The sequence below is a fragment of the Myotis myotis genome, unplaced genomic scaffold (assembly GCF_014108235.1).
Source record: "Myotis myotis isolate mMyoMyo1 unplaced genomic scaffold, mMyoMyo1.p scaffold_m19_p_10, whole genome shotgun sequence".
Lineage (NCBI taxonomy): Eukaryota > Metazoa > Chordata > Mammalia > Chiroptera > Vespertilionidae > Myotis > Myotis myotis.
In genome coordinates this window covers 67,167,429-67,189,410 of record NW_023416314.1, presented here as the reverse complement: position 1 = coordinate 67,189,410, position 21,982 = coordinate 67,167,429, and the positions used below count along the sequence as shown (strand labels likewise).

Sequence of the window (21,982 nt, the reverse complement as noted above, 5' to 3'; positions counted from 1 at the left end):
TTCCCTGGGGGTGTTTTCTCTGTTCCAGAGTAAGATCCTGGAAAAAGAATGCTATTTTGATGCTTTGTCCTTTAAAGTAACTGTGGGGAGGCAGATTAGGAATCTCTGGAGTCTCACTGCCTGGTTCAGTTCTGGCTCTTCTACCAGCTTCACTACTTTGGGCAAGTCAACCTTCTAGGTTTTTAGTTTTCTTTACTGTTAGATAACAGCACTCATCTCATAGGATTACTGTGAGAGATGAAATTACTGGGAAAAAGCACTTAAATCACTCCCTATTGCCCTGACCAGTTTGGCTCAGTGGCTAGAGCGTCGGCCCGTGGACTGAAGAGTCCCAGGTTTGATTCCGGTCAGGGGCGTGTACCTTGGTTGCGGGCACATCCCCAGTGGGGGGTGTGCTGGAGGCAGCTGATGGATGTTTCTCTCTCATGGATGTTTCTAACTCTCTATCTCTCTCCCTTCCTCTCTGTAAAAAAATCAATAAAATATTGATTTTTAAAAAAATAAATAAATCACTCCCTATGGTTTGGTATACAGCAAGCACTCAATGTTGGGCTTTCTTTGGTTGCTGTTGTTGTTTTTATTGGGCTTTTCTCAACAGAAGTAAAAGGTAAGACAACTGTCAAAAACTGGAAGAGACATCCAAATATCTACAAAAAATGAAGGCTTTTAAGAAAAGGGCAATGGGCACTCTGTAACATGTATCTTGAGAGCATGGGAGAAGCTAGTTTAATTATGAATGGAAACCATCTGCTAATCTAACTCAGGAGTGAGATTCTTAAAAAATCTAGATTTCCTTCCCCTCGTGGCCCTTTGTATCTTTGTTAGAGAATGTTTCTTAATAGAAACAACTGGCTGCTGTAACACAACCCCAATATTCAAATGTATCCATAAGTGAAATTGGGTCCTTCGGGTCAGACCTCTGGGCATAAAGTAAGGAACAGAAAATGAAGGTAGAGTTATTAAATCAAAAGAAGAAAAAACAACATACAGCTGTTCCAAAAAAACTAAATGCCAGGAAACAGAGATTTCTCCAGCAGTAGAGGAGCAGGAGGTGCTGTGTGGGGTGGTGGAGGCAGATGTCTGGAACAAAGAAGGGTGGAGAAGAGCTCCATAGTGCTGTCTGGCAGCAAGTGATTATCTGCCAGCGAAGAGCTTCTACATGTCCCCACCAGAAGCGACAAGCAAGAAGCAGAGCCATGGGATCTGTTTACAACTCGGGCCAGAAACCTCCTCAGATGAGGCTGTCAGTAGACCATGGTGTAGTATGCTTCTGGCCACACCTGGGCCTACGAAGTCCTGGTCTCCAACAGAGAAAGCACGAATATTACTGGGAATTCTAGGCCTTGACGTTTGGTCAAGGATACTGCTCAGGGGAGGCCAGATCCCATGCCTTTCAGCTGTCATAGCAATTCATTAGAAATCACCTTCTCACCCTAGCCGGTTTGGCTCAGTGGATAGAGCGTCGGCCTACAGACTGAAGGGTCCCAGGTTCGATTCCAGTGAAGGGCACATACTTTGACTGTAGGCTCCTCCCAGGCCTGGGCCCTGGTCAGGGCTCGTGCAGGAGGCAATCAATTGATGTGTTTCTCTCTCATCAATGTTTCTCTCTGTCTTTCCCTCTCTAAAAATCAATGGAGCCCAACCAGCATGGCTCAGTGGTTGAGCATTGACCTATGAACCAGGAGGTCATGGTTCGATTCCTGGTCAGGGCACATGCCCAGGTGGTGGGCTCGATCCCCAGTGTGTGGGGTGCAGGAGGCAGCCAATCAATGATTCTCTTATCATCATTGATGTTTCTCTCTCTCCCTCTTCTTTGCTCTCTGAAATTAAAAAAAAAAGAAAAGTCACATCCTCCCACCTGACAGTGCCACTGGCTCACATACAAATCCCTACCTTTAACCTTCATGTGGCCCAGATTTTCCAAAACGTAAGCATTGCTTATGAAAGATATACTTTAAAAAAAAGTAAAGATATATTTAAATGCCCTGACTTTAAAAATATTTTATTGATTTTTAGAGAGAGGAAGGGAGAGTGAAAAATGGGATGACACTCAACCAACTGAATGACACTGGCCAGGGCATGACTTGATTTTTAAACCTTTTATGCCTTTACATACATAAATTACAAGTTGGCAGTGGACGTGATGGGAATGGAGGAAAAGAGTGTGATGGAGAAATAACCTTTGTCAGGAAAAAAAAAAAGAATTCTGCTAGTTTCTTCTTCAGACTGCCCAGAAGCAGCAGCACACACTATGTCTCAGAGCCCAGTTGCACCATGCATCTTAGTCCCTGTCACTAAGCTATTCAGCCACATAAAACTGCCTCTTCTGTTCTGTGGAGATTTCTGAGCCAGCTCTATGCGTCTCTCCTCCTTTCTTGGAAGATTCCACAGTGTCCATGTGCTGCCAGTAGCAAAGGGTAGGAGAGGTGTGCATTAAGCCCCTAATTAAATCACAGGCTCTGGCTCAGGAGTATCTCACCAACTGAAACTTGAATAAGACACTGCTATCATTCAATAGCCAGAATTTAATTGCTAAATTAAGAGAAAAAAAATGGTTTAAATGGGAGGGGGAATTTGAAAGATGTCTGAAGGAAGTAGAAATATGCAAGAGAAACAATTTTCGCCAAAGCCGGTTTGGCTCAGCAGGTAGAGCGTCGGCCTGCAGACTGAAAGGTCCCAGGTTCGATTCCGGTCAAGGGCATGTACCTGGGTTGCAGGCACTTCCCCAGTGGGGGATGTGCAGGAGGCAGCTGATCGATGTTTCTCTCTCATCAATGTTTCTAACTCTCTACCTCTCTCCCTTCCTCTCTGTAAAAAATCAATAAAAAATATATTTTTTTAAAAAAAAGAGAGAGAAACAATTTTCTTTAATCTTGCAGTTTCTAGCCTTGAAATAAGGAACTGAGTACAACACCTCAAAACAGAGTTTTTGTCCAGGTAGCAAGATGCTGTCAAACCAATATAAGTAAAGGAGGGGAAAGTTTTACCTGGCTCCCTGCCACTTCAAATTTTCATATCCAAAGAAACATTTCCTTACCTGCCAGGACCCTGTTAACAGAAGAGTGAGTAGCCAAGCCAGGCTGTCCACGTTCATGAAAAATCCCAGCATAAGGCAAGTACTCAGGCAGCAAGAAACGCCTACAAGAAGGAATCACATGTGAAAAGCCTACTAAAGACGACCATAAAACAAGGGAGATATACTATGAATCAATGCTAACGAATCCACTAGACCCATGGTTGGCAAACTGCGGCTCACGAGCCACATGCGGCTCTTTGGCCCCTTGAGTGTGGCTCTTCCTAAGCCTTAGGAGTACCCTAATTAAATTAATAACAATGTACCTACCTATATAGTTTAAGTTTAAAAAATTTGGCTCTCAAAAGAAATTTCAATCGTCGTACTGTTGATATTTGGCTCTGTTGACTAATGAATTTGCCGACCACTGCACTAGACCTAGGAATCCACAGAAGCCCGGAGTGGAGTAAAAATTCCTAGGATTTGTACGTTCACAGAATTGTACCTCCTTCTTGATCTTTCTTCTAAAGTTTCCCAGGGCTTTTATTCTTGAACAGGATGCTCCCACTACCACTATTCTATCTCTTTTTACTGTGGCCAATCATCTCCTGTCAAGTCTTTAGGTGGCAGGGCTGGATCATAGGCTCACTAGAAAGTAATTCCAGATATGGACAGTTCAAAGATCAAAAAGTAGGTTTAGCCGAAGCCGGTTTGGCTCAGTGGATAGAGCGTCGGCCTGCGGACTGAAGGGTCCCGGGTTCGATTCCGGTCAAGGGCATGTACCTGGGTTGCGGGCACATCTCCGGTGGGAGATGTGCAGGAGGCGGCTGATTGATGTTTCTCTCTCATTGATGTTTCTAACTCTCTATCTCTCTCCCTTCCTCTCTGTAAAAAATCAATAAAATATATTTTTTAAAAAAAAGTAGGTTTAAAAACTAAACCCAGGCTTTCATAAAGGCTCCTTCATAAAAGTCTCTCATAAAGACTAACTCTCCAGTTCTTACCTTGGTACAAAGCGTCCCAGCGAAGGTGCAGACATCCGGGCGTTGCGTGGAGCTCGGTGCCTGGATCTGTCACCATTGTCCCTGGAGGAAACAAAAAGACTGCACATAAGAGAGTCACTAAAGCAGAATCAGCCACCAGCCCAAAAGACGAGCATCCCCAACTAAATTCCTACACCTAGGGGAAGACCCCAGAGAAATCAGTGATCTGTCTGCTTACTAATTTGGGTGGCACATTCATATACTCTATTTCTGGAGTACCTCAACTAAATGATCCAGGAGCATTTATTTCAGTAAGGAGGAGAATAGGGAGCAGCTATAGGGTCAAGCCTTGGACTGACCTGTGGCAGAGCCACATTTAAGTCCCAGCTTGGAGGGCAGAGCCCTCCCAGCACAATTAAGCTTGACCTTATAGTCCTCCCTTGTTCCTAGGTAGCTAATGGACTGTAGGAGGTGCAGCAAGTGCTGCCAAAACAAGACTTGAGTAACGAAATAGATTTGAAACTCTCTCACAAGAATAATGTAAACATGTGGAACACTCCCCTTGTTTTGCTTTGTGTGATGTGACTATAAAATAAAGCTTCAGCTTACAGGCTGTGTCACTGTTTCCTCATCGAGGCACAGTGATCCTACCTGGCCCCAACTGTATTCTCTTGTCTGTCTTCTTTACCTTCACCACCCCTCCTCAGGTTCAACCCTGGCCATGCTGGATGCGGTTGAGGAGAAAGGTTTTTCTTGAATTAATGTGATCTCTGAGCTTTGCTGCTTCTGAAACTGAAGCCAGGTTTAGATCTTCTAAAGGATCTGGAATGGATACTTTTTTCTAAGTTGAAAGATAAAGAGAAATTTTGTCTTTTGGGGATCTTGAAGGAAGAAAACTTCCCTCATCAATTTCATCCAAAAAATGGTTATCTTTCAATGAATCTGTTTAGATCCTTGGTGTGAAAAAAAAACACTAATAAGTGAAAAAAAGACATTAAGTAGTCCTTTCTTTTAAAGGCTGAAAAATGGACAATGACAAAGAATTATTTGACAATACAAATATGTCAGGTCAGTTGAGTAAAAAGAACAAAGTATAGGTGTTTTCTTTACAGTCTGTAATAACCACCATTTATAAAATATCTACTACATTCTAATACAAAGGTTATTAATATGTTATCCCATTTAATACTTTTAGCTATTCCATAAGATATTATTAGCTCTGTTTTACAGATAAAGAAACTAAGGACCAGAGAGATAAGTGCCCAAAGTCACACAACTAGTAAGTGGCTGAGGCAGGATTTAAGGAAGATCTGACTCTGAAGCCCTTGCTCATTGCACTGTACTTCACTGCTTCCTACAAGAAAAGAGAGGGCAGAGACTTCACGTGGCTTAGTTTCCAATGCATCAAAGGAACAACAAGCCAAAGGGCACTGGCTGGCCCGAGCAGTTAATCAGCTGCTTACCCAAACTCCACAAAATAAATGAACCTCCGAGAGACTGATTAATAAGATAATCTTCAAACTGGCCCTGGAACCAAAATTAAGACAACACTTTGCCTTTCAAATGGACCACTGAGTGCTTTACAAGCCAGAAACAAAAGGCTAAGGAAGGTTTTCATATCTTGGTGGAATTGGATGCTGAACATTTAAAGACAAATCAATACCAGGGGTTCTGGAAGCTGAACCATTAAAAGTCAATACTTGATTTTTATTTTCCCAAAAGAAAAAGCATACTATTGTTTTCTCTACATACATTCCTTTGATTTGAAATTCTATAGATCAAGGAAGAGGCAGAAGAGAGACAAGATATATATACTAGTATATGAAAATTAATACATACATATATACGTGATAGCTTGATTTTGAAATAAAATGTATTGTAATAAACACTGCCTATAATTATTCAAAAATGTGTGTATATGTTTTGGGGGACACCATATATATATATATGTGTGTGTATGTGTGTATGAAAATAAGAATGAGATCAGCAGCTCAGATACAAGCAAACAAACATCATCTCAATCTGATGGTTACATTAGGCATCATTACATTGGGTAGCTCAGTTTCTTAGAGCATTGCCTTGATATGCCAAGGTTGCAGATTCGATCCCCAGTCAAAGTGAGTGGAGATGTATTTGCTGGTCCTCAACTTAACATCTTAACTAATGATGGAGGAGGAGCTAAGTAGCATCTCAATAAAATGTAGGAATGACTTCAAATTGACAGTGCTCAGAACCCTAGCAAAGGAGAAATGGCAGAATAGGAACCAGAATCATCAGAAAAAGGTGAAACACGGTAAACACACAAATGAGATGATGCTGCCTATGGAAGAAAAACAAAGACATCTAGGAGAAAACAGCCTATAACAAAAACAGCTCAAGCATTTACTGACCAGAAAAACCTTAAAAACAGGAATGGGTACGGTGTCAAAGGTTTTATAGTCTAAAAAGAAGGGAGAATTCAGAAATAATAAGGAATTGAGATGGGGAAACAAATTTCAACACATAGGATATTTGCGGAGGGTTGGAGGAGGGGTGGCTTACTAGTAGAAGGAGGGGACAGGAAGATTGGTAAAAGTTCCAAGAAAAAAGCAAAGGAATTAAAAGTACTTAAAAAATAATGTTCTTTTTAGAAAACTACACAGACTCTGCCACTCACTTCAGTGCTAGTACAAGATCAGCATGAAGCATGGCTCCATAAGATGAAGAAGGCAAAACTGGTCAGACAGAGACAGTAGGAGTGAATTGGAAGTTGTTTTATAGATAAACAGTGGAAAAAAGAAAGATACAGAGAGGGTTTATCTTAGAAACAGAGGAGAGTGCTAAATACTGGGGCCTAACATAGTTAATGCCCTTTCAAGGGGAGCTTAAATAAAATAAACAACAATGGTGAAGACCATGCCCCGGCCAGTGCTGCTAAGTGGTAAAAGCACTGGCCCATCCACTGAGGGGTCACAGGTTTGATTCCTGGTCAAGGGCACGTACCTGGGTTGTGAGTTCCCGCCCCAGTTTAGGCGCGCGCAGGAGGCAAGCAGACAATGTGTCTCTCACGTTGATGTTTCTCTCCCTCTCTCCCCCCTCACACCCTCCCTTCCACTCTCTCTAAAAAAGCAATGGAAAAAATATCCTCTCTTGAGGATTAACGAAAACAAACACACACAATAAAGGTGAAGACCAGAGTGATCAGAGTGCTGGTGCTTTTCCTCCACCACAGGAGGACTTTCCCACCAAAACACTTGCAGGGAGACACCAGAGAAATCCTCATCAATCTCATCAGCCAGAAGCTAGAAACTGCCTTTAAGCCAGCAGGATAGATGCTGACTGAGTCATTAATGGCTTTCCCAGTTGTTGAACTCTATGCATCTCTGATTAACTCTCCAAGGGGTATTTGAGGAAGAGAGAGAGAAAATGTAAGATTTTCTTGTAAAATATTTTATAAGGGAAAAAACACCCTTCAAACAATCAAGCATCTAAGACAAGTACCGAATACAAGAAAAATATACCTCTGGAACAAGAGAGAAACGCAGCAGCAACCTCTGCTAAATGCCAGGGATTAATTGCCTGAGAAAGGCTATAATTTAAAAATACACCTACAGACTTCTGTCTGAGTCCTGACCAGACAGTCAGGTTGTCATTACTCCTCAGTGACAAATGACTCTGAATCGGGCCTTTATAAATGAAGTTCTTGCAGCAAATAGTTCAAAAGGCTATTGTCCTCTTGACAATACACACATGACTTTGCTGAAAATTAGACTATTAAAAAAATGGTTGTCGGTCTGTGTGGTTCAGTGGCTGAGCATCAACCTAGGAATGAGGAGGTCACAGTTCAATCCCAGTCAGGGCACATGCCCAGGTTTCAGGATCAATCCCCAGCAGGAGGTGTGCAGAAGGCAGCCAATCAATGATTCTCTCTCTCATCATCATTGATGTTTCTATCTCTCTCTTCCTCTCTCTGAAATCAATAAAAACATATTTAAAACAAAGAAAGAAAAAGTGTGCAGTAATAAAGTATGTTTGTTTAAAAATATATATACTTGTTTCTCTATGCTCTTTTGCTTCTCCTCAATCTTCAGACAAAAGAAGGCCTGTTTGGCATTCCTGCCCCTGGATGGCAGTGATCTTGGACAAGACCTTTCCTTACCTGGGTGCTATGGGAACTGAGCCCCAGTCTAGTGCCAGACTGTGCATACACGCAAGTGCTTCGATTTCTAGGGGCAGGGCACAGTCCCAGCCAAAACATTCACAGGGGACACCTAAGAGCATAGGTCTCTTGGAACGACAAAGCCTTAATTTTTCTCCAAGGAATAGTGACACAACAGATAATTACTCTTAACAAATTCCTCTCCTTGCTTATTCTACCTTTAATTTTATTGCAAACATTATGAAAATCATATTCCTATTGTGCATTTTATGTTAAAAAAATACATGTATCTCTAAGGGTTATGTCCTCCTTTCCCCCTTCTCCTGTCTTGATTGTTTAATTCTTTCCTTCTGTATTTTCCCATTCTAAACCCAGGCACAATCCAGACACAGTCCATTTTCTTTCTCTTTTGCATTCTTCATAATAAATATTCATATATATTTTACTTGCACAGAAAGAGTACTAATTCTAAAACTGCCAAACAATATTATGTTTCTAGGCAATAGGCTCAAAATCCTCAGTAAAGAGCTAGACTTCAGGTAGGCATATATTTTATAAATATTTAGGGGCGCTACAGGTACCAGATATCCTATTTCTAATCCTCATGAAGTCTCCCTCACTTTTCTGAGACTTTTCATTATTCTATGTCTGCTGCGTGTAATGGAAATTCTCCTAAGATAGTTAACTCCAACGAAGATCCAAGAACTTTAGTGCTAAAAGAAACTTCAGAGATAATCTAATCTCATTGAACTGATCAGACATTGAGGCCCAGACTGGGCAAGGGACTTGTCCAAGGACAAACAACAAATCACAAGCTCAGCCAAAACTAGAACCCAGGATTGTCCCCTAGTCAATAGCTATCAGTGCTCATGTGTTCTCACCTATACTTGCCCACAGCTTTCAAATTGGTTTTCCTGCATCCACATACTTGTCACTTTAGTTCACCCTAACCAGTGCTGTCAGTTAGCCTAACATACACATTGACTAACAGATGTCCCAGACAAAAATAAAGTAAAAACTTCTTAGCCAGGTCCAAAATAGTTCACACTTTTCTGATCTTCTCCCTCATATTATAAACACTCCATAGCTCTATTCAGGGTCCTCAAATAAACCCTGTAGATCTCCTATCTCTGGGCTTTTTAAGCTACCCCCTTTCTAGAATCTCCTTCCCTAGCCCCATCCTCCACCTCAATTCATCTAAGTGGTATGCAGCCTTCACACCCAGTTGAAATCCATGAAGCCTTCTCTCAGCTCCCCAAATACTCTCCCCCAACACTGTCCTGTACTTCAGTGGTATCTGTTACAGTCTATCTTGTAAGACGCTTATGTAAAAATCCGGTCATATTATTCCATAGCCTACAACTCTTCAAGGGTTCCCTCTCACCTACGGAATAAAGTTCACCCCCCTTGCAAGGCACAGAAGGCTCTCTAAGATCTGGGACTACTTTAACTCTCCAGGCTCGTCTGCCACATATCTTGTACTTTACAGTCTAGCCATACTAATCAACAAGGGAATTCCTGAAATATTCCGTGCTGTTTCATGTTTCTATGACTGTTTATTTACCTTCTAAGTATAACTAGAGAAAGGCCCTATTTCAAGACTTAAATATTTCTCTTCTGTAAGACCACCCTGTAAAAACAATCAGCCACCACAAAAATCAAGTAAATGAAATTATTTAAAACTCTCTGGTAAAAAGGAAGGGAACAGTTTCTTATCTCATCATATTTTAAGAACTATTTCTTAAATTTCTGTACAATACCACCACTCAACAAATGTAGTTAGATGACTGATTCCCAATCATTGCTTTAGCAGGTTCTAGCAACGTTAGCGTTTCCTTAGAGTCTCTCTTGCACTTCTAATATTAAAGAGCCTATTTTTGTAAGTCAAGGGAAGAGACAAAAGCAACTCTGTTTCAAAATAGACAACATCTCCCTCTGAAGATTTACCCTTCCCTTTCTTGGCTACAAATTATGTATTTGCTATTAGTAGTCACTGACTCCCTCAGGGGTTCTAGAAATTCTGGGCATAGAAGAAAGAGCAGGAGCAAGTACTACCAAGGACATATCTGGCTTTGCTCTACTGGAATTCCCAGCCACAGGATCTTGAAGTATGAGTCTCACAAAGCTGTCAGATTTCGATGACAGATGATAGGAGTAGTATGACCTGATTTCTAACGTATTTTCTTTGTCATGGCTCAACTAAATTTCTGTTATGCCAAAAGGGCAGATGGAGAATATAACATTCCAAACTAAAGACAAGCAACTTCCCCTATGCCACACCCAACCGGAAGGCAGAGCTGAGTGACAGCCTTCAGAACTCCCCTCAACTACATCATATACCAAGAAGACCTTTTAATGACTTCTTTGCCAGAAGGTGTCTAGCAAGGGGACCATAAAAGGAGAAGCCCTGGCTGGAGGATGCTCCCCTATACATGTGTATGTTGTACTGCAGCATGTCAAACTGAGAAACAGGAACCCATCTTGGGCCCAGAAATGACTGTCATTCTCAAACAAAACGTTTTTGCACATTAGATCACAATATGAATTTCTGGGTAAAGGGAGCCAGATAATTAGAAGAATTAAGAAAATAAATGTAATAGACCTAAAAAGATTTCATTATGAGGCTGAAAGACTAGAATTCTCACTGAGATGTTTTTCCAGTGTACAGCCTAGTGTAGTGACGGCGAACCTATGACACGCGTACTCATTTTTTTGGTTGATTTTTCTTTGTTAAATGGCATTTAAATATATAAAATAAATATCAAAAGTATAAGTCTTTGTTTTACTATGGTTGCAAATATCAAAAAATTTCTCTATGTGACACGGCACCAGAGTTAAGTTAGGGTTTTTCAAAATGCTGACACGCCGAGCTCAAAAGGTTCGCCATCACTGGCCTAGTGTCACAACTGTGGATGTAGCATTTGTTCTTTTCTGTGCTAGCAACAATTAAGAAGTTGAGAATGTCAACTGTAAATAAAAAATTAAAATAAAAAAGGTTGAGTGCAATTACCTAGTGGCTGGTATGTGTGGTGGAAATATATGTGACTAATCTAATCTGAAGGTTCTGTAGTTCAGTCATGAGCTCAGGTATCTCTTTTGCCTTAGAAGGTGAAGCAGTTACAAAGAGTCAGAAAGGAAGGACATGAGCTAGGGATGATTCTGGGATCATTAAGTACATTTAGAGTAACAGGTAAGACGTGGAAGGGGCAAGGATAGCCGAAGCAATAGTCATACAGTCACATACAGTCATATACCGTACACTAGCTCTTTTATGGACTTTAGCAACTACTGGGACATAGCGCTTAACCTGGGCTTCACAAAAGCCTCCCTCTTTCCAAAGGAATAGTAAAAGTGAAAATGGGAATTTGCCGTATGCTTTTTTGCCATCTACATTCTAGCAGGCAGACAGCAATGTCACAGGCACACACACCTTTACCCTGTGAACATCTTTATGCAAAGATGGATGCTGAGGGCTTCAGGACAGACCTGCTGACAGCAGATTTCTGGATGTCCTGTTTGTGCATTTTGACAAACAAAGGGAACCTGCAGTCTCAATCCTTCCCCCAGACAGAGATGAATGGCAGGAGAAAATGCCTGCCTGGGAAGATGGTCATTAATCCAGGCCATACAGGAATAGAAATTTAACCTGATGCTGACCAACCTTTAAAGCTATCTTCCCTAGAGATAAATCTAGACAGCCTTGTTCCACAGCAAGCTCATGGAACAAGGGCCTGATTATGGCTGTACATCACTTTTATTTGTTTCTTTATTTTTTTAAATATTTTTATTGATTTCAGAGAGGACGGGAGAGGGAGAGACAGAAACATCATGATGAGAGAGAATCATTGATAGGCTGCCTCCTGCACGCCACCACTGGGGATCTAGCCCACAACCCACATGTGCCCCTGACTGAAATTGAAGTCAGGACCCCCCAGTCCGCAGGCCGAAGCTCTAGCAACTGAGCCAAACCAGCTAGGACTGGCTATACATCACTTTTAAAGGGCTTTCAACCTGCAGGACAGTAATAGTCAAGATACTACTAGTGAATATGACTTTCCTATTCTCTAATCTTAGGCATGTCTGATTTTGGTGAAGTGTCATCACTTAGAATACCACAAAGAAGTAAATATTTCATCCCAGTCGGTTTGGCTCAGTGAATAGAGTTCTGGCCAGGGGCACATGCCCGGGTTACAGGCTTGATCCCCGGTAGGGGGCATACAGGAGGCAGCTGATCAATGATTCTCTCTCATCACTGATGTTTCTCTCCCTCTCCCTTTCTCTTGAAAATCAATAAACAAAAAAAACAAAACAAAAAGTAAATATCTCATTGGATTATTATAAGGATTAAACAAAATTTTAAAGATATATATTAATATATTTATATATATTACAAATGTTTTATATGTTCTAAGTAAGTATACATATGAAAATTATAGCTGATACCTTTCATTCAATGGATGATGAAAGAGAATCAAAATGATGGATCTGAATAATGGCTCCCCTTCATTTTCTGGGGACTCTGTAAACCTGGATGGGACAAGCTAGAGAATGACAAAATGATCTAAGCCTTAGCAAATGGAAGCAAACTGAAGAGGTCAAAGTAGGGTGGCAAAGGCAAAAGCAGGATATGCTGTGAAGGTGAGGAGATTCACTAGAACAGTTTCTTTTCATGGTAACCTAAGTGTGTTAGCAGGATTTCAAGCCATGTCTAACTTACCACCCCCCCCCCCAAATATGGCCATACACGCCTCTAATTTTCCTTCTAGTTATTAAAACTAAAGGAAAGGATGGGGGCCGAGAAATTAAAATACGCTAGCATATTCCCCAATTTCTTACTCTCCTCAGAGAACTTTGATATTTAGCGAAGAAGAGCAACCTCAAGCAGCACTCAGTTTACAGCGTGGGGAAGAGGGCAAGGATGGATGCCTACTGAACAGACGTAAACGAGCAGTGACCAACCAGCAACACCCTTCACCAGAACACCTAGACTACTACCATTGAGGTGACCAATCCATAGCTGCTATTAAAAACAAGATTACAGTCTGTATCAGTCCAAAAAGAAAGGCAAACACCAAGGGGAGGGACTTTTAGCGGGGCATTAGAGAAATCAGCCCACTGTTAGTAACCAGGGAGCACCACAAGACCCCTAGGAAAGAACAGTTTAAGTCAGTCGGGGCACGGAAGGTGAAGAGGCGATGTAAATTCAGGTCGCGCTGAAGCCAAGGGGAGGTGAGAGCACAGGTGGGCTGTGGGGAGCACGAGGAGGAGGCAGTCTGACAGAGGAAAATCGAGGGGGAAGGAAGGAGAAAGGGAGGAGGTGGTAGCAGAAGAAAGAGAAGGTAAGATGAGAACAGAACATTTTAAACTAACCCAGAACTCCATTGTGAAGGACAAGTCACGAGGCAAGACTCAGCTCAAAGGCATGAGCCCCACGCCCCACCACTGCAGAGGATAACACAGCCTTCCAAGCGTGCATGGAGAGGGGGCTAGGCAATCTGCACCGACTCCCAGAGCCACACAGGATTACTGAGGCTTCTGAGCAGCGCTAAGTCCCAGTAACCTCGGTGGATACATTGTAATTGCTTCCCTGAATAGACCCAATGCTGGAAAAATAATCTCATTTACAGGGGAACATATTGCACTACAGGTGTCTGCCTGGTTGAGGGAATGGAGACATTTTCCCTTCACTGCTGCTATGTGTATCCACCATCACCTAGAGTGGATGGAAGGAAGAATGACATGTGCTGAGAGTCAGAGGGTAGCTGGGCTCTTCTCAGTCGATGACAGAGGCCACCGCGCCTGCTTCGCTTGCCACACCACAGTGCTCACAGCATCCCTGCCTTTCTTCCACATTTACATCTTCCTCAGGCAAATGAATCTCCCAGTTAGTCTTCCTTCTGCTTCCAAGTACACAATTGCTAGTGTGCTTTTAAGGATCACATCAGGAAGGTGAACTGGTACAAAGGGTATTCCCACCTTTTCAGTTCTTTCTGGCAAAGATATCGCTCAAACACATCCTAAAGCTCTGTTGTAAGATGGCGCCTGGGGACTATTCATTCAGCTCACGGAACAGAAGGTTGAGGGGAGACAAGAACTCTTAAGATCCCAGACCTGACCAGGCTATGTCAGGATAGAGAAGAAAAAAGAAAAATGACTGACAGGCTGTCCTAGTCCAATACTGCCAGTAAAAGAGGAGGAAAAAAAATACTTAAACACCCTTTTCTCTCTCGTTTTACATGTTTGAGAATACCAAAAAATAGGAATCAAAACAAAAGTCAGTGTCCAATCCGATACAAGCCAGAAAAGCTGTTTCAGAATGGAAACAATGAATGGCTAGAAAGGCCAGGAGCACCAGGTCAGGGAAGGCAAAACCCAGAAGTCAAATTGGGGAGCTTGAATTCTGGAGCCTGGGCTGACCCTGCTCCTTTAGCTCACCCAGTCCCCCAACTACCAACTAAAAAGACCAGAAGAGGAAGGAATCACCTGGCAACCCACCACATTAACCTGACAGGCAACTTTCAAAGGATCCTTACTGGGGATGGAGGAAGAGTGAGAAAGTTTAGGTAAAGGAGTAAAACCTCAAAGTACCAGTGTGATCAAGGGTTCTAAGAAAACCCAACTTTTAGAAAATCTGAGTATTTTCTTTTTAATCTCTCAATACCTGCTCTGCTTAAGTGAAAGAAACACCAAGCCTCCTGCTCCCTGTTGTGAACACAGTCCACGCGATGCATTCCACAGGCACTGGTCACACAAAAGGGAGTAAGTACAGCAGCCATCTTCTCCCAGTCTGGCCCGGGGCCCAATGGACTGCCTCTTCCCACAGATCCCGGTGAATCAGCCAACTGCCAAAGGTGGGCGTGCCCAGGGCATTTTAACCCTCCCGTCCCTCACCCCATCCTATTACTCATAAATAGTACTTTAAAGGTTTGAAGCTAGAATGTCAACCACTGCTGCTCCGACAGTGACCAACTTGGAAGCACTCCCAGCTTGGGAGCAGGGGGAAGAAAGCAAGCTGAGTATGTACTTACTCAAAGTCCTCAAATTCCAAGTCGGTTCCCTCTACTGATGGACCCTGGTTGTCTGAGGAAGAGGAGGAGGTGGAAGAGCGAAGCCGGTTCTGTTGGTAGCGCATGGAGCGCTGGCGAATACTGTCTCTCCGTGAAAGATACTGGATCATCCTCTGAGCGTAGTATGCAGCAGGAGATAATCTGAGAGAGACAGAGATGGACAAATACAAACTAGCACTAATGTGGGGGAAACTGTGAAAGACAGTAAATCCAGTTCTCCCCTGGCTTCTCCCTGCTGAGGCGAATCCGGAGACATAAAAAATAAAGGGCATTTAACTCACCAGGAGGTTTGTACTGCACAATATGCTTATCGGCTTACCACCAGTGTTTCTGTTCTGAGATAAGGCAAAGAGACTGTTTAATCAGTCCTTATCTGATCAACAGCTGTCCCCTCCCAAGAGAGTAACACTGGACTTTTCTTTTTAGTTTCTTAAGGGACCGACCCCCTTTAAGACTCACAGCCTTCCCTCAATCACCCATACCTAAAATATAAGATATAAAGGGATCACAGCAATCATCAACAAGTCATCTCTTCTTTCCGTTTTAGATGAGGAAGCGGCCAGGAGACAGGAAACCTGAGATCACTAACGAAGGCATGTACAGGCATTTTCACGAGGACCCCTTTTTTCTCCAACAAACAGACACGCTCCAGATTTGTTCTAGCTCCTTAAAATCTCTTTGAGCTTCTTATCTCTCCTTTAACAATTTATTCATAGATATTTGTAATAAAAGATATAAACTGAGAGTAAAATATACTTGGAAAAACCTAAAAGGATAAAAACAAATTTTACTGTCTTACAAGAGAGCATCAGAGGCTACATGGGGACTGAGCATTACAGAAGGCAACAGTCATTGTTTTTCTTCTCCCTTACTAGACTATTCTCAGGAAACAGTCTAGACCTACGTTCTTCTAGCTGCTTAGTATCTTCATATTCCATGAAAACGTCAAGTGTCCCATACAACTTGCCACATTCCCTTCTTTGTCAAGTTTTCCCTCCATCTTTCACATCGTTACATAATTTGAGGCTATTAACTGAGAGTGTGAGAGACAAACAGTAGAAGAATGTTTTTTTTATATGATAGTATTAATAGGATTACTAAGAAATTTCCAAACTTAAAACCTGCCTGAGGTACACACCGACTCAACAATTCCACTAGAAATTTTATCCTACAGAAACACACAAGGATACAAAGATACAGAGAGATTAGAATTAATGAAAACCTGGGAAACACCCCAAATGCCCATTAACAGATTAAACAAACTATATCCATACAAAGAAACACTATACAGCTATTAAAAAGAACAAATTATCCCTATCTGCACACATGAAAGCCCTCTAAAATATAATTTTAAATGGGGGGGGGGGAATGGAAGAATGGTACGTATATACTAATATGTATATAAACAATATATTTCTGTATTTAATTTAAAAATTAAAAGGGAACACAGCAATCCTAATGAGGATTACTGAGGACCTGAACTTATATAATGTTTAAATATAAAAAGAAAAAAGCATGTCTCTCTCTCTTTTTTTTTTAAATGGAAATCTGGAAAAATTGATTGAGAATGGAAATTAAAGAGTTATATCCAAATGGTAGGAAAAGTGTTTACAAACATCTTGCTGCCTGATCTTTCATTACCCCTGGCAAAGTCTCTGGGCAAATCTTCAATAAATCTACTGACTCAGGCCAAAGGAGATCCTGGAGTCAACTGCTGTAGGAAGTGAGGCTACTTCTCAAATAACTGTCATCAGAGGTGGTGGTCCTGTGGCCAACCATCAAATGGATTCCCAAGCAGGCCAGCTGACAATCTTTGGAACTCAAATGTCTGTTATGAAACAAGATGCTGCATTTGGCACCTGAGTCCAAATTATCTTTACATAGCTATCTTTATACAATGGGTGGGCATGGGATGCACAGATGCTTTGGCCAAGGTCATGAGAGTACAAGAACCATTTCTTAAAAGTCTTAACTTGTAGAACTTTCATTATTCGTTTGGGCCTGTTTCCACGCATTTTGCAAAAATCAATCAAGAATCCTCTATTTTCAACAAATAGAAGTCAATACTATTGAGTTGTTCCTATATCTACCAAATACATTAAAAAAAAACACCTTCCAGCAGAAATCAACTACTATTGCCTAAATTCTCAAGTCAATCAGTCTAGAAAAGAAAGTAAAAAAAGTTTCAAGAGGAGAATAAAGATTGTTTTTGGAACTGATTCTGAAAAGTGACCACACGTACACTCATTCCTGAGTTTATAACCAACCCTAATGGGAAAATCTTGCAAATATTATTGGTGATAGTGGCAGAAATAATGTTGAAGCTGACAATAAGATTGTTATTTCATGTGCAGGCGCACAATCTCAGCACTAGGTAACCCCAACTATTTATTTCACTACTAGAGGCTGGTGCACAATACTCGTGCATTGAGGGGGGCGGGGGGTGGGGGTGGGGAGAGAGCCCTAAACCCAGCCTGCACCCTCTCGCAGTTTGGGAGCCCTCAGGGGATGTCTAACTGCCGGCTTAGGCCCACTCCCCGCCGGCAGTCAGACATCCTTAATGCTGCCGTGGAGGCAAGAAAGGCTCCCGCCACTGCTGCGCTCACCAGCCGTGAGCCCGGATTCTGGCTGAGCAACGCTCCTCCTGTGGGAGCACACTGACCATCAGGAGGCAGCTCCTGTGGCGAGCATCTGCCCCCTGGTGGTCGGTGTGCATCATAGCAACTGGTCATTCAGTCGATTTGCATATTAGCCTTTTATTATATAGGATAGGACAGAAATTCCCTAAGCTATAAAACTAGGCATCAATGATCTTTTAAAAAGGATTCTTGGCACAATTATTAACTACAAATACATCCCTATCCTTATCCTTTTGGATATCCAGAGGGCAGCTAAGGATCTGAATGCTGAGATGTCTCACAAAGGCTCTGGCCTATACATACTGTGCACAGGGTGGTGAACCTAAGAGAAAAAATAAATGAAACCACCAATAATGAGGTAACAATCTCCTCCCACTGAAGAGCTGGATAACCATCAAACTCTGAAGTGTTCCAAGTAAAAATTTTAAATTTTTGTGTTCAAAGGGAAAATGTGAAAACATCAACAGTATAAAGTATGATACTTTCTGTGATAAAGAGCTCTGAGTAGGAACAAATAACATAAAAGGAGGACAAGTTATGGTCTTTAAGAATTACTGGTAAACTCTGTCAGGTTAAAAATTCTGAGAATGAGATTTCCATTGCAATCCTAAGAGAACTACAAAAAGTTCTCTATCTCAGTGTTTCAGAGTATTTGATTCATGTGAAAATATTCCTTTTCTTATTTAGGGCTTGTTATTTTCGATTATACGGACTAAAATAAATGTCCTTACTTCAATCATCATCCAAGCTGTCTACCTGTTTTCAAGTCGTCAATCCCCATGTTCCCTGATCCTTGGATTCGCCAATCCAAAGGAAGAGGATAATGGGGAACCTTTTCACTAATATCTCAGAAAGAATGCTCAGCATCATGACATAGCTGTGCCAACAAGATCAATCAATATCCCTGGAATCAACTTGGTCTAAAGGTTTTTCAGACTTGAAATTCTTAAACCAGAGCAAAGCTCATTTAGCTTTATGTGACCTGTATTAACTTGCCAACCCCAACATTATAAACACTCTTTTCTTTGGGCAGAGCCTCACAATGTGCTCTGGCACTGCCTAAGTGCAGCTTATCCCTTCTTTAGATCATTAACAATCAGTAAGTCCAGCTGTGACAACCCCAAAGGGCTTTTCACTATAAATGTTCATCAACTCAAACACTCCAAACTTGGTACTCAGTTACCAGTATCAGGTTAAGGCGGATCTTCAACTCATTTGAATTTTTTTTTATTTCTTCAAGAATTTTTCAAATGTCTTCTAATCAGTATTAAGTCAAGCATTTAATGAAGTTCCAACTTGTTATATTTAGTTCCATTTGTCAGTCATCTCTTCCTTCAGATAGTCTCAAAAAATTCAACAACTAAATGAGCTTGATTTCTGCTTTCTGATATTCTAAACTCTCTCTCAAATGAGAGCAAGAAGGATTTTTTATCTGTTTGAATTTATAGGTAATTTCCCTATTAATAAATACTTTTATTTCCCTTTTGCCTGTCCATCTGAATGGCAACAGTCTCACTGATCGAAGAAAAAAATATATCCTATCCTATGACTCTGCCAGTGGCCTCCCCAGGTCCCTCCTCTAGTGCCACATTCACAGAAATGAGCCCCAAAGGATAAGAGCTCAGTCACAACTCTGTCACCAGAGGTTCTGTTCACTTACCTGCAATACTTCCCAATCACCTGAACCACCTGTCTCAAAACTGTAACTCAAGAGTAAAAGAGCACCAGGACCAGAGAGGCACAAAATGGGGCTTCCAGCAATTGGCAACCCCAAGGGCAGCCCCTCCCCCCCACCTAGTGCCATTTCTCACTTCAGCCTTACCTCGCTGGGTCTGGGTAAATTGGGTGCTCTCTGGATCCTGCTCCATCATAACGGGATAATGAAATGAGGGAAGACTCCAGCAGCCTCCTAGCAGAGATTAAAAAAATGGCAATAATCCCTGTCAATTACCAACTCAGAGGTCATTCATTAAGGAAAATGGGGGGTAAGATAAATAACATCCCCCTTTGCAGCCAGCTAACACCTGCTACCTGGGATCACACCCTTCCTGCAAGCTAAGTACCTAGAGACATAAATAAGTGAAGAGCTACAGAGCTCCTACACTGGATATGGTCACTGTATTGTGTAGAACTGCTCTTCAGTGAGAAATGAACAAATGCTTCAGAGACATGATCTTATTTCTATCTGCAGTACTTCCAGGTAACAAATAGGAGATTAGAATCAACACATGAGGGGGAAATTAGGCATACTAGAGATTATCCTGTAGTGCCAATATTTATCTTGGTGTTCAGCACCTCCATGTCATCCTAATCCACATCACCTTATCTTCTCATCTATTCTTCTCACACCCTTTTTTGTAAGAATTTCTGTGACTCTCTTAACAATTGACAAAAATTGCTAATTATATAATCATAAGTTCATCTGATCATATGTGATACACATATTTTATTGAGCACTCTTTTTGATGCAATACTTCCCAATGACCTGAACCACCTGTCTCAAAACTATAACTCAAAAGAGCACCAGCACCTGGGAAGTTAGGCATTACTATATATACACGAGAACACTGGGCTGTCGGGCACACAGCTATGAGTGATAGCACTAAGACTCCAGTGAAGGTCTGTCAGCTCCAAATGCTTCAAACCACTATGCTATACTGCAGGACCTTCTGGGCTCCAGGCAGGTAAAAGTGCGTATGTATCCACTGTGAATCCAAGCTAGAATGTGGGCTCAGTATTGGTGGATCTGACTATTTATTAAGAGTAGTTGGGGGGGGGGGTTGGGGGGATAAGGACACATGTAATACTTTAATAAAATAAAATAAAAAACAAACAAAAACAAAAAATAAGTAAAGAAATGGTTATTAAAACAAACAACAACAACAAAAGAGTAGTCAGAAATCTGGACTTTTGCACAAAATCTCCTGTTAAATTTTAGCTAAAACAGTTTTCCCTTTTTTGTACAACATGGGCCAGTTAAAAAGACATCTGCTAAACATGGGCCATGGGCCCCCCAGTCTGCCATGTCCGCCACACTGTTTCCCAATTCAAACGTGCCTTGGCAGTCAATCAGGCTCCCGACATGGAACATGTTCCTAAGGAAATGGTCTCAGCAAGAAATGCACATTGCTCTTCTCAGGCAGCATCTTGCTCTCTGAGAACAGGTCTCTGGCTCCCTGCCAGACTCTTTAAAGCAGATCTGCAGAATAAGGACAGCAGCTACCAATCTTTTACAATTGACTTAATTCAATTCATTGTTATTAAAACCAGCTGGCTCCAGGTATAGTCATGTGCAGTCACTTTATCCCAGCAACTGGCTTGCGGAAGCGTTTCCTCCAACAGCCTGGAGAAGAGATACAGCAGAGGCCCTGTCAAACTGGCTTGCTACCTTTCCCACCCAGGAAAACCAACTGTGAAATGTTTCCTACCTAGACTAGGCCTATAATCCCCACACTTAAAACCCGCGGTCACCAACCTTTCGGACCTCACAGACCACCAGTGGTCCGCGGACCACTGGTTGGGCACCGCTGCTTTAAACCATTCTACCACTGAAGAGAGAATACAATTTAAGGATGAAGAAGAGAAGACAATAATAAAATACATCTTGCCCAGCAGGCATGGCTCAGTAGATTGAGTGTCATCCCATGTATCAAGAGGTCACTGCTTCAATTCCTGGTCAGGGCACATGTCCATGTTTCAGGCTCCATGCCCAGTAGGGGGAGAGCAGGAGGCAACCGATTGATGTGTCTCTCTCTTCATATCTTCCTTCCTCTCTCTCTATAATCAATAAAAATATATTTTAAAAGAAATAAAAATAAAATACATCTCTTTGGTTGAAAACCTGAATCCTCAATGATATCACTGTTTACAGTAGCAGAAATGGTGTTTCAATTCTAAGACATACTTTCTCCCCACATTTACTGTGTTTTCCTTTCACAGGGGCACATAAAACAACGGCATAGCATGTCTTTGAGTCCTGAAATACAGAATGTGAGAGGAAGGGGTAGCGAGAGGTACACAGACTGGAGAAAAAAAGAAAAGTGAAATTATGAGAACAGTATTCAGGGCATTTATGCCATCTTAAATAAATAATACTTACTAATTACTAATAAATTAGTACTATAGGAATCGGGTGAATGGAA

At 41.7% G+C, this 21,982-nt stretch overlaps 1 protein-coding gene across 15 annotated transcripts in view; it reads right to left on the bottom strand.

Moving 5' to 3' along the window:
* Nucleotides 1-21,982, bottom strand: part of AMBRA1 (autophagy and beclin 1 regulator 1) — a 173,907-nt gene that overhangs the window by 88,090 nt on the left and 63,835 nt on the right. For 11 of the 15 annotated variants that reach the window (XR_004970529.1, XR_004970528.1, XM_036326040.1 and 8 more), the window contains 4 exons: nt 19,663-19,749; nt 15,163-15,342; nt 4,018-4,098; nt 3,038-3,138 (listed from right to left, as the gene is read on the bottom strand). Coding sequence is in view for 13 of the 15 variants with exons in the window: in XM_036326040.1 (XP_036181933.1) it covers nt 3,038-3,138; nt 4,018-4,098; nt 15,163-15,342; nt 19,663-19,749 (449 nt within the window). In the remaining 2 variants the exon portion in view is untranslated. The remainder of the gene's footprint in view (nt 1-3,037; nt 3,139-4,017; nt 4,099-15,162; nt 15,343-19,662; nt 19,750-21,982) is intronic. The other 4 variants (XM_036326039.1, XM_036326044.1, XM_036326042.1 and 1 more) reach the window with 2 other exon arrangements.